Here is a 13,261-nt window from a genome sequence, read left to right as displayed (position 1 = left end):
TTAGAGATCTAAAGACCTTTCTCTATGGAAAGTACTTTCTTAGAAAACCACATATGAAAAGTTTTTTTTATCAAGTCTGTTCTTTATTTCTTTCCTTTCCTTCCCCTTTTTTCCTTTTTTCTTTTCTTCTCTTTTCTTTTCCTTTCCTATCTTTTCTTTCAAATCTTTCATTTATTCATTTGAGGGAGAGAGAGAGCGAGAGCACCAGCAGGGCAGGGGGGCAGAGGGAGATGGAAAGGTAGACTCCCTGCTGATCCGGGAACCCCATGCGGGACTCCATCCCAGGACCCTGGGATCATGACCTTAGCCAAAGGCAGACACTTAACTGACTGAGCCACCTAGGTGCCCCATGTTCTTTCTTGATAAGTAATAAAATGTAGACATTTACTACAATTTTCCCACCTCTTGAACACTTAGTGTTTAAGAAGGGGCCTCTAACATCCAGCAAAATGCCTGATCCATAGCAGACACCCAAAGAACATTTGATAAATGAATCAAAACAGACAAATCTTCAGACTTTTAAAAAATCAATTTAAGTCTCCCTTGGCAGTGCACCCTCTCACATGGCTCTAACTATCTAGCAGCTCATTATGTATTTCCAGTTTCCTGGTGCGAGCATGACCTGTTGACACATCAAATTAAAAAGTGTGCCAAACTAGACTTGTGTTTTTCTTACCTAAACCTGCTCCTCCCTGTTTCCTATTTCTTTGAAGGTAACTATAATCCTCCTCCTTACCCAGTCCCCATACCCTTCTTTGACAGGTTGAATTGACGTCTGGCTTATTCTGCTTCTACTTTACGCTTCCCATCTCAGTCTCTGCTCCTGTTGTCCTCAACCTCTCCAACCATTTGCTTGGACCAGTGAATACCCTTTGGTTTTCCTTCTCTTAGTCTCTTCTCACTAATCTATTCCTAAACTTACTAGTTGGTGACACATTCCACCCTACCTCCAACGAAAAGGAAAAAAACCAGTTTAGTATACCAGTGAAGAGAAAGGATTCTGGCTCTGGTTTGTCTGAGCCAGACATAAAAGTGGTGATCAAGAGCTTAGATTTTGAAGCCAGACCACATAGTTTATGGTATGTCTTTCAAAGATTTTTTTTTCAACCTCATTTCTCACTTTATAGTCTAGCCCAAATACCTCCGTCTATCTCTCATCTAGCCTTTAAGGTCAGTTCACCTTTCACTTCCCTGAAACAGTCTTCCCTCTTCTTAGAACTGCCCTAGCATGGATGGCATCTACACTTCTCACTACCAGCTTTATACAAATTACATGTATCTTCAACAATGTTTTTAATCTCTTGGGAAAACACAAGCTTACTGAGGGCAGGATATTATTGTGTTCTTATACCTCCACTAACTCACGGCGTGACTTGCACATTATGGTTGCTTGAGAAATGTTAGGTGAAACAATTTAAAGAAACTAATCCCACTCTGAAACCCTACCCTTCTGGACTGCATAGGTTTATCCAAAATCATAGAACTTTATATTAAAAAGGGTGAATCAAATGTATGTAAATTAAACCCTTAAAGCTGACGTAAAAAAATTTGAGGACCCAAAAAGAGTTCTCAAGATTTTACGTGGGTTACATGATCAATGCTTAGCATATTAGAAGTTATAACAGGAAAATTTAAAATAGTCCTTCACGTATTCGCTTTAAAATAATAAAGGTGCTAAATGTTAAACATAAGTAATGTATTTCCTGCCGGAACACCAGGGAACCACTCGCCCCGCCCACTCCCGAGACGTGCGGCCCCGCCCCAAACCGCGCCTGCGAGGGTTCCAGGGCGCACGCGCAGAGCCCCTCCAGGCCGCGCGGAAGGTCGCGCGGCCGCGGCGGCCCCCCTCCCCCACTTTTCGCCGCGCACGGCAGGAACCCGTCGCCAGGGCTGCTTCGCCTGCTCCGGTCCGTCGTCGTGATGGATTCTCCGTGGGATGAGCTGACCCTTGCCTTTTCTCGCACGTCTATGTTCCCCTTTTTTGATATCGCCCACTACCTGGTGTCCGTGATGGCGCTGAAGCGTCAGCCGGGTGAGTGCGGGGAGACGCAGACGGACCCCTCAGGGTACCTCTCACCGAGAGGACGGCCTGGGCCGCCTGAACGGCCGAGTTGCTTCTGTCCCAGAGTCCTATAGTTGAGCTGGAGGGGCGCCGCGAGGCGACTCTTCCGACTCCTCGAGCGCAGGTGGGGAAACAGGCAGGGAAGAGAGGTGGCCCCGGTACTCGTCAAAGGAGGCACAACCTCGGGTCCGGGAAACCGCGACAGGGGCAAGTGACAGGGAAGCCGCCGGGGCATCTGGGAGCCCGGGTCCTGCCTGCGTCCACCCAGAATGTGCGCCGTCTCCCGGTGGTGCCCCCACTTCCTTGGAAAGTACAGTATTTAAAAGTCACCTGGGGACGGAGCTCCCGGGGACTGCAAGTGGCACTCGGTTGCTTGGAAGAGTGAGTAGTTCTGGACTGTTCTGCGGTCCTGAAAGTTGTATTAACAGTTAAAGAGCCTCAAGCAGGTACACCACTATTCTTCACGCAGCACTCTGTCACCTTGCTTAGCAAGCTGGATAAAGTGATTGCTGGAAAACAGTGGATCCCCCTTTTCCGTCGTATCACCGACACCATCCAAGACTCAGTATGTGTAGACTGAGGGTAGAGTCTGAATACAGCATTTTGAGGTGTTTTTTTGTTTGATGTTGTTTTTTTTTTTTTTTTTTAGTATATGGCCAAGAAGCAATATTTGTATTTTCTTGTATTTTACATTCAGTGTATGTTTGCTCCTGTGCTGCTTGATTTTTGCAGTTATTCTCTTTGCCTTTTGGTTTTATGGATCTCTTTTTTGAGTTCAGGCATTTATTTTCTTTTTCTGCTTTTTCCCTGTTCGTGCTGCCTGGTCCTACAGAAAGAGTGAGGGCTTGAGGAGGTGCTGTACCTCTTATGGACAATTGTTTTTTAAACTGTTTGGTCTCGGAAATATTTTTCATTTACATTGGTGTTTGTAGCTCAGTCTAAAGCATCGTTTGGTAGACGTTTTGACCTGGGAAAGGTGAATATGGTATTAAAGCAGGCGGGTAATCTGTGTAAGAAAGTGTTTCCCTGATTTGAAAAGAAGTACATTATCATGCCATATTCAATAGTTGAAATTTTCTTGTATAGGCTAAATCAAGTTCTCAAAGTGTGGTCCAGGAACCCTTTGGGTTCCTGACACGTCCAGGTCAAAATTATTTTCATAATAATATGCAGATGTTATTTGTCTTTTTTACACTAATTTTCTCACAAGTGTACAGTGGAGTTTTCCAGAAGCTACATGACCTATGATATGGAACAGATTGAATACAGAAACAGAATGAGAGTCCAGCTGTTTTCCCTTTGAAGCCAGACATTAAAAGGAATTTGCAAGCATATAAAACAGTGGGACTTTTCTCACTAAATGTTTTTTGCTTTGGAAAAGTTATTTTTCATAAAGAATACATAATTTATGTTAACATTTAGTACAGTTACTATTTTTAAGATTTTATTTATTTATTTGACAGAATCACAAGTAGTCAGAGAGGGAGGCAGAGAGGCAGGCAGAGAGAGAGAGAGAGGAGAAAACAGGCTCCCTGCCAAGCAGAGAGCCTGATGCGGGGCTCTATCCCAGGACTCTGGGATCACGACCTGAGCCGAAGGCAGAGGCTTTAACCCACTGAGCCACCCAGGCGCCCCCAGTTACTATTTTTAAAGTGAAAACATTAAGTACTACTTTAAAATTTTCTCAGTTTCTAACGTGTTAAATATTGATACCTGTAAGTCAATAAAAATTCTTTGGGGTTTTCAAGAATTTTTTTTTCAGGTCTGATTTTTTCAAAGGTTTAATTTGCATATATTATATTCACCCTTTTTAATAATAAATAAAGTTTATGATTTTGGAGAACACATACAGATATGTGATGACCAGCATCATCAAGATATATGATAGTTTCATCACTCACCCCAGATTCCCTCCTGCCCCTTTATAGTCAGCCCTCCTCCAGTCCTTGCAACTATTCATCTGCTCACTAATTTTTAGGGGCACAAGGAGTCCCGAGACCAAAAAATTTGAGAAGCACTGGACCAACTGAATGCTAAAACAGTATTACACATGGTGTGAAAAATATTTTATATTCCAGTAGCAGTGCTTGTAAACAGGTAAAAATGATAAAATTCATACAAAAGAGTGTACCTGTTTAAGCGTTTACCAGAAATGTGTTAGACTGCCTGTTTCTTCCACAGTATTTGCTTTTTTTTTCCCTCCCCTGCTATTACCACTCTTAAATATCTTGTCATTCTAATGATCAGAAAAATAGTTTTCATTGCATCTGTAATGGTTGCTGGGTGTGTACTGCTTAAGTTTATTAGTAATTTGTATTTCCACTTCTTACTGAGTTGATCATATTGTTTTTCCTATTTAAACTATAATGTAGGGGAGCCTGGGTGGCTCAGTTGGTTAAGCCGCTGCCTTCGGCTCTGGTCATGATCCCGTGGTCCTGGGATCGAGTCCCGAATTGGGCTTCTTGCTTGGCAGGGATTCTGCTTCTCTGCTGCTGCCTGCCACTCTGCCTGCTTGTGTGTGTGTGCGCGCGCGCTCACGCTTTCTCTCTCTCTCTCTCTCTGACAAATAAATAAATAAAATTAAAAAAAATTGTAAGGTAATACATTTTTTAAAATGATAAATCAGGGGTGTTTGGCTGCCTCAGTCAGTAGAGCATGCAATTCCTGATCTCAGGGTTGTGAATTCAAGCCCCATGTTGGGTGTAGAGATTACTAAAAAAATAAATAAAAATTAAAACTTAAAAAAATGATGAACCATCCTTACATTCTTGGGATAAGCTCCACTTGTTTGAGGTACTATTTTTGTTTGAGATATTACATTAACTCATTAGGGATTTTGATTTGGCAATATTTTATGTAAATTTTTACTTAACTGGCAACATTTTCTTATCCACCATTGACTGATTCTCTAGGACTTAGACTAGTAGTACAATGAAACTACAATTCATCCATGTATTACCAGGATTCTTCTTCTTTTTATTCTTTCAAGCATGTTACTCCTTGAGATTCTTGGCTTTTGGAATGTGCTCTGCCATTGCCAATACCTCACTCCTCACTTTCCTACTGTTTACATCTTATATGTCTTTACCTAGATCTTAAAAAATGCTAGTGGAAACAAGATATAAAGTGGGTTAACTCTTTCTGTGGTGTGCATAAGGACAGCATCCCTTTTTTGTTTGGTTCAGGTTGTAGGCCTTCAAATCCAAGGATAGATGATGGTTTTCCCTCATTTCCTTTTCCACATGACTTGTGCTTCAAGCAAAGACATCAGGGTATTTAATAAATTGGGTTGCTTTTTATTTCTTTTTTTTTTTTAAGGTTTTATTTATTTATTTGACAGAGCACAAGTAGGCAGAGTGGCAGGAAAAAGGAGAGGGAGAAGCAGGCTCCCAGGTTTGCAGGGAGCCCGGTGTGGGGGTTGATCCCAGGACTCTGGGATTGTGACCTGAGCCAAAGGCAGATGCTTAACCAACTGAGTCACCCAGGTACCCCTGTTTTTTATTTCTTAATTTACCTCCGTTTATAAATAATTAACTTTAGTTCTTCCTAAACCATGGCATCTGATAGTTTTTAGTTTTGTTTTAGGATAGGTTTTGCTTCTGTTCCATTTTCCTGGGTATTTTATTAGGAAGTTGGAAAATGCTGCCTTGAGGGCTATTAGTCAGAAACCATTTAATAGAAAGTTTAATCTTTAATTTCTCTTACCTTACTTTTTTTTTTTTTTAAAGATTTTATTTATTTATTTGACAGACAGAGATCACAAGTAGGCAGAGAGGCAGGCAGAGAGGGAGGAAAAAGCAGGCTCCCTGCCGAGCAGAGAGCCTGATGCGGGGCTCGATCCCAGGACCCTGGGATCATGACCTGAGCTGAAGGCAGAGGCTTCAACCCACTGAGCCACCCTTACCTTACATTTTTAATCTGCCTTCTCTCTTTTCTTATTTAAATCTTCATTAAAGTAAACACATTTCTTCAATCATGTATTCATATCCAGTTGCTATTTTCTGTAAGACTTCCTGAAAATTTATTTATTTATTTATTTTTTTTAAGATTTTATTTATTTATTTGACAGAGAGAGATCACAAGTAGGCAGAGAGAGAGAGAGAGAGAGAGAGAGGAGGAGGAAGCAGGCTCCCTGCCGAGCAGAGAGCCCGATGCGGGGCTCGATCCCAGGACCTGGGATCATGACCTGGGCCGAAGGCAGAGGCTTTAACCCACTGAGCTACCCAGGCGCCCCAGACTTCCTGAAAATTTAATCTACAGTTATTTCTACTTGATTTTAGTACACAAAATCTGTTTTTCCCTTTAATTCTCCCATCATTATTTTGCTAACCTCTCTGGAATCACGGGGACTTCAATTAAGCAAATATTTATTGAAACTCCACTGCATATCAGGCACTGTATTACATATTGAGGATACCAAGATGAAAGATGCTGTTGTAGCCCTAAAGGAACTTAGCTGTGTTATTAGTCTTTTTTTGATAGTATCACAAAAGGTTTTATGATACTTTACTATAAAATAATGATATTCATTTCAGATACATGCAAAAACATTGTAGTATCTTAATTCTAATCCTCATCTCTCTTTTTTTTTGTTTTTAAAGATTTTATTTCTTTACTTGACAGAGAGAGAGATCATAAGTAGGCAGAGACGCAGGCAGAGAGTGAGGGGGAAGCAAGCTCCCCGCCAAGCAGAGAGCCCGATGCAGGGCTCGATCCCAGGACCCTGGGACCATGACCCGAGCCAAAGGCAGACGCTTTAATCCACTGAGCCACCCAGGCGCCCCATAATCCTCATATCTCTTTAAGATAGGTATTGAACTCCCTTTACAGATGAGGAATAGCCTTATAGGAATAAAATAACTGTATTTAAGTCACATTGGTTAATAAATTATAGAGCTAGGTCTTCAGCTAATTCCAAAGTTCTCAAATATTCCTTGCTCTCTTTTTGCAGGTCCATTTAATGTTTCTGGTTTCTCAGTATTTAGCAATTTCTCAATAAGCTTTCATTTGACCTGGTTATTTTCTACCATAATTTCATTTCCATATCACCAATGAGTTTGTCCTTTGCTTTTAGGAATTAAATCCAGGAATAAAGCTTATTATTGTCCCCCCTTCTAATTTGTGGGAAATGAAAGGATTAATATGTCAAGAATTTGTCAGTTTTTTTTTTTTTAAAGATTTTATTTGTTTATTTGACAGGCAGAGATCACAAGTAGGCAGAGAGGCAGGCAGAGAGAGAGAAGGAAGCAGGCTCCCTGCTGAGCAGAGAGCCCATGCGGGGCTCGATCTCAGGACCCTGGGATCATGACCTGAGCTGAAGGCAGAGGCTTTAACCCACTGAGCCACCCAGGTGCCCCAAGAATTTGTCAGTTCTGATGATTCTGCAAGGTGGCAGCATAGTTTTGCTGTCTTTATGAATGCACACATAGCACACAGAGAAGTACAAAAATTGTAAATGTATAGCTCAATGAATTTTAAAAACGAGTACATCTGTTTAATCAACATCTGGGTAAAAATAGAACATTCATGAAACCCCAGAAGCCCCTTTTGTTCTGTGATGTTTTAAAAACTCAGTTTGTTGCCCAGTGTGGGGTGGAAAAGGATGTCTGAGAAATGACAGTTCACAATTTACTTCTACTAGTTTAGAGAATCTTACTTAAATATCTTTAATTTATGAGTGAAAGAATATTTGATTGACATGACAAAATATTGGTCAGGGAATATGGTTTGGTAGAAGGAGCTCATAAAATCAGGAGACCAGAGTTAAAACTCTATCACTGACTGGGTAGTTTGGGATAAGAACTTAAAACCCAATATTTCATTTGTAGAGTGAGTAGGCTGGAGTAGAACAATGGCTGAGCAGTGTTCCCTGCTTAGGAGTCTCAGTTTTGGTTCTAAAGAGATGTTTGTTCGTGTTTCTAAGTTTAAATAATTTCAGCCCATCCTTTGTTTCCCCAGCAATGGTAAACCGCTTTCTGTAGTTGATAACTCTGTGTTACTATAGTATTTACTTTTTACCTTTTCAACAATTACTTAACAATTTTATACTTAATGATTTTAGAGTAAATTCTCTCTGTTAAAATAACCATGTATTTTCTTTTTCCTGACTGGATTCTGACAGGTACAGATTCCTAGCAGTAGAGTTTAACTTCCTACTTTCTGGTTTGGATATGTCATGTTAGGATATCCAAAGTACTGGCTACTTCCTGCCCGTAGATCCAATCAGTACAACGTCATCAGTGTAGTGTAGTGTAGGGTCGGTGTAATGTAGTTTGGATTCCCAATATGATCAAAATCTCTGTGGACTTTGTTGGAGAGCAGGAAAGTTGACATAGAATTAAGGCAAGACTGCAGTAGTGTACTGTTCACCTAGCCTGGTAAAAGTGAAGTGTTTCTGGGGTTCCTTGCAAATTAATATGGAGAAAAAGGATTTGCTTACCAAATTACAGGGGTTATGTTGCTTTGTTTCAGTAAAAGTACTTCATCTTGAACACCAGCTGCAACTGGAGTCACTATCTGTCTACAATTATGATAATCCACATTTTCCAAGATCCATCTGCTTTACATATAGACCAAATAAGCATGTTAAATGGGATGTGATAGGTATCACCACATTTTCAGCTTTGATGTTTTTGGTTATAGCACCCATCTCTCTGGTATTGCTTTTTAAAAATACCTTAAGGAGGAGAAGAAACTCTAGGAGCTTTTACTTGAATGTTTCTACCATCTACTGATCCTTACTCCATAGATCAGAGGATCAGCATGGGCTTTGTGTCAGTTGCCAACTATGTCTGTTCTAGTTCTACATTAAGGAACTGGGAAAATAACCACAAGGTGGGTCTGTGGATTTACTTGGCCCACTATGATTCAAACTTGATCCAAAACTGGAAGTAGAATATGACTTTATTTTCTAGCTTTCATTTCATAATAAACTATTTTGATCTTAAAGTCCATAGGTGGTTATGAGTGCTTCAAAACTCATATACTTTGAATTAGAGTAAGGCTTCAGTGTGACAAATTTTGCTGAGTTTTGGGGAAAATAATTCCATTGGTAGCATATCACAAATATCTTAACTCAAGGTAGGACAGAGAATTTTTTGTCTTTTAAATATCAGCATGTTAAAAAAAAAATCTTAATTATCATGGCTTGTTCCTAGGCTAAAGGAATACATCTTTGTTTTAAAACTGAAAAAAAAATTAAAGCTATCATATTAACTGTTTTTTCCTATTGAAAATTATTTTATGCTGGAAAGATACACAAGCTGTTTCTGGTTAACTTTCCGTATTTTCACCGTTTAACTTCATGGTAAACTAATTCTGGTACTGTTATGATATATACAAAGGAACATAACACCAAAGAAAATTTGTCATAAGATTGCCTCATAACTGTAAAATGTGTTACCATAGTGTGCGTACTGAAGAGAGCATTATAGAAAGGCCAGTTTGACTTAGGGAAGTTTTTCTAGCTGATGTAATTTTGAGAATTAGGCAGAAAAGATTGATGTGAGGGAAACCCTTTAATTCACTTCTTTTCTTTTTTTCTCTAATAAAAATCTTAGTATTGCTGATTTTAGTCTCTTAGGGTTATGAGTACTTTTTTAGAGCTGTGGTGTGTTGCTTTCGTCCCAGCCTTGCAATAAGAACTCAAAAGAATTAGATCTTGGGCTGAGATTAAAAGCAGCCTGAGGTCGCATTTTGCCTACTTTATTTGTGGGTCATGATCAGTCCATTCAGTAGGTAAGTCAACAAAGCGTCTGCCATGTACTAGGTAGTAAGTGTGTTTTTATGTATATTTCTTTATTTTAATCGTTATAAGTTATGTATTACTCCCATTTTATGAAAGTTGAAACTTAAGCTAAGAGGGTTTAGTGGTCCTACAAAGATGTCACAAAACTGGTATGTAATTATAGCTGGCTTTTTGATTTGTACAATACAAAGGGAAATTCATGGTAGTGAAATCATAATATTTGACCTCTTGAAATATTTCACATATATTTTTCTGTCATTCAGTACATTTATAGAGCACCTACTCTATACAAAAGTCTCTTAGAATTTTAATAATAAGAACTTTATAAATGGAGCTAACACTTATAAATCTAGAATGTGATATGTAAAATGTGCAAGTTGAGGAAAAAGAAAAGTTATTTTGACAAACATAATCAGAAATGAATGTTACACGAGCAAATCATTAGTATGAAATCATTTAGTAAATTTGATTTGGATTGTTTTGTCAAAGGAAAACCTGGGTACATTTGATTTGGTTGTCAGTGAGTGGTATCAGGTGCATGAAGGTAATGCTACATCTCCATTAGAGTAATACCAAGGAACATAGAGGACAGACACCAGTGAGTGTTTCTAATTGTTTGTTTATTCAAAGTAATCAGTTGCCTTAGAATGTGTTCTTCATAGTGACTGTGCTGTGATGGGCCCGTTATGGCTCTCATGCAGTAAGAACTCCCATTTCCAGAATGCATTTCCAGAGCTAACCAGGGTATGCCTGTGAGAGAGAGAGAGGGATATACACACACAGTAGGGTTGGGAGAGAGTTAAGAGTAAGGAGGAAAAGGGGTGTATGTGTGTAAATAAGCATAGGGAAAAAAAGCCTGAAAGTTGCCTCAGACAACTCAGAATAGGAGTGTGATGGAATGGCAGAAATAGAGAGGAGAGAGTAATTTTGTTTTTTATTTTTATTTACTTAGGTAATAATAGTGATTAGCTAATACTTAGTTGCTTACTATGTGCTAGGTCCCCATTCTAAGTGATTTCAAAGTACTCACTTGTAGTTGATCCTTACAACAACCCTGTGATGTAGGTTACTTTTTTCTTTGCCTCTTCTATATGTGTGTTTGTGTGTGTGTGTGTGTGTGTGTGTGTAAGGTGTGTGAAAGCAAACAATTGTCGCATTCACACAATGAGTAAGTGCTGGTGCCAGGATTTATACCTGAGCAGCTAAACTCTAGAGTCTGTATCCTTAAGCACTCTATATTGTTTTTTTCTTTTTAAAGATTTTATTTATTTGAGAGAGAGAGAAAGAGAGAGACAGGTGCAGGCAAGTGAGGGGAGGGGCAAAGGGAGAGGGAGAAGCAGACTCCCCACTGAGCAGGGAGCCTTATGTGGGGCTCTATCCAGGACTCTGGGATCATGACCTGAACTCTAGGCTGACAGACGCTTAACTGACTGAGCCACCCAGGTGCCCCTCTATTGCTTTTCAACATGAAGATGGTGCAGTATGGGAGCTAGTGACCATTACCTAAAGAAAAGATTATACTCATTTATTAGGCTGACTGACCAATGTAATAATCAGTCACCACTGTGTGGTGCTGTATTGCCTATACACATATTTAGGTAGGTCATAATATTTAGGTAGAGACATATTGGTATCACATCTTATGTGGGACTTGGGCTTTAAAGACAGCATGATCATGTATTATCAAACAAAGTTTAGGGGAAATTGCTACACTGAAGATTGATACCCTGTCTTTAGTACATTTCTTATAATTGATTTTTCTTCCAGATTGGAACAGGTCACCATTTCTTGAGTTATCACCAGATGCATATCATTAAACCTTGGCATCACTTCACTTGACAGGATGTGTACACCACAGAAAATGCACATCTGCCAACTCATGTTCACTCCTGGGCACATTTTGTTGTATGGAATGGTGGGTTGCATTATTTGACTTTTATCTCCTCCTTTTGCTTTTTTTCCCTGAGCACACACAGATGAATTCCCATTTTTTTTTTAAAAGATTTTATTTATTTATTTGACACAGAGAGAGATCACAGGTAGGCAGAGAGGCAGGCAGAGAAAGAGGGGGGAAGCAGACTCTCCGCTGAGCAGAGAGCCTGATGCTGGACTCGATCCCAGGACCCTTAGACCATGACCCGAGCCAGAGGCAGAGGCCCAACCCACTGAGCCACCCAGGCACCCCGAATTCCCATGTTAATACAAGTATGATGATATTACTGTACTGAACTCACACATACATTTATGTAGTTTGTTTTGTTTTTGCATAAATGGGCCTTTTCCTAAGCGATAACAACAGACAACTGTTTGGTTATAAATTCTTGCAGACCTTATTTTATTACTTGTATAATATTCTGATAGAATAACTGGTTTTCTGTTTTTTCCCTGTAAATGATTTCTTACTGTATATATTATGTATACACATACGATTTTTTTTGGTCACATCAGTACATGTAAAGCTGCTACATTCTTTTAAATAGATGCATTGTATTCCACAGATTGGGTGTGACATAATTTGTTAAAATTTTGTTTAATTATACAATTAGTAAATGACCATTTTATTTAAAAAAATCCCAATATGATTAAATAATATGCTCAGTATAATTAAATAAATTTATATCCCTTTTGAGCATCCTCCCAAATCCTAGGCTTCCTCAAGAGACAGTAACAGTTAATATGTTGGTATATTGCAGACTCTATTCTTTGCATTCCATGTATATGCAAGTACCTAGAGAAATGTATCGTGTTTGCATTTTTCCTCATAAATGATTCTAAAAAAATAAAAAAGTAAATGATTCCATGCTGTAATACTGCTGTTCTACATAATTGTATTTGGTTCTTTGTTTTTACTGAATAACAATATCCCATGTTGATACTGCTTTATCACACTCTTTATTGCTCCTGTATAATATTCCATAGCACAAATGATCATGGTTTAACTTTTCTCTAATGATGGTTGTTTAGATTTTTTTTCATTTTTTTCACAGTATTATAAACACATTACTTTAATATTCTTGTATGACATTTCTTGGGTACTGAGTCAGTTTTAAATGAAAATTTTTTATTTATACTCCCAAATTATTTTTCAAAATGACTTTTTAATACTCTCACAGGAGTGTATGAATTTCTTCAGACCTTTGCTGATTAATAAGTTAATAAATATTAAGCTGTAAATTTTTTTGCCAATTGGATGTGTGAGAAATATAACATCTTTTTAAATTTTGTTTTTTCTTGATTAGTGATGACTTAAGGGAGGACTTTCTTTTTTTGGTATATTTATTAATCATTTATATTTCCCACTTTGTGACTTGCTCATTTTTCTCTTGTGTTTGTTGTCTTTTTTTGTTGATTTACTGGAATTTGCCTTATGTAAATTAAAAAACACTGTTCCAGACTTTTTTCATATAGAGGTTTTAAATTTTAGTGAGGTCAAAAAAGTCTTTCCCTTTATA

General features: G+C 38.7%; 1 protein-coding gene across 1 annotated transcript in view; it reads left to right on the top strand.

Moving 5' to 3' along the window:
• The first annotated feature begins 1,810 nt into the window (after window positions 1-1,810).
• The window catches only part of TMEM38B (transmembrane protein 38B), a 62,337-nt gene continuing 50,886 nt past the window's right edge, over window positions 1,811-13,261 (top strand). The window contains exon 1 of the mRNA XM_046023865.1: window positions 1,811-2,032. Coding sequence (XP_045879821.1) covers window positions 1,921-2,032 — 112 coding nt within the window. The 5' untranslated portion in view covers window positions 1,811-1,920. The remainder of the gene's footprint in view (window positions 2,033-13,261) is intronic.

This window comes from Meles meles, chromosome 11, assembly GCF_922984935.1.
Source record: "Meles meles chromosome 11, mMelMel3.1 paternal haplotype, whole genome shotgun sequence".
NCBI lineage: Eukaryota > Metazoa > Chordata > Mammalia > Carnivora > Mustelidae > Meles > Meles meles.
The sequence above is the reverse complement of the archived record's forward strand: the minus strand, read 5'-3'. Positions and strand labels throughout refer to the sequence as shown.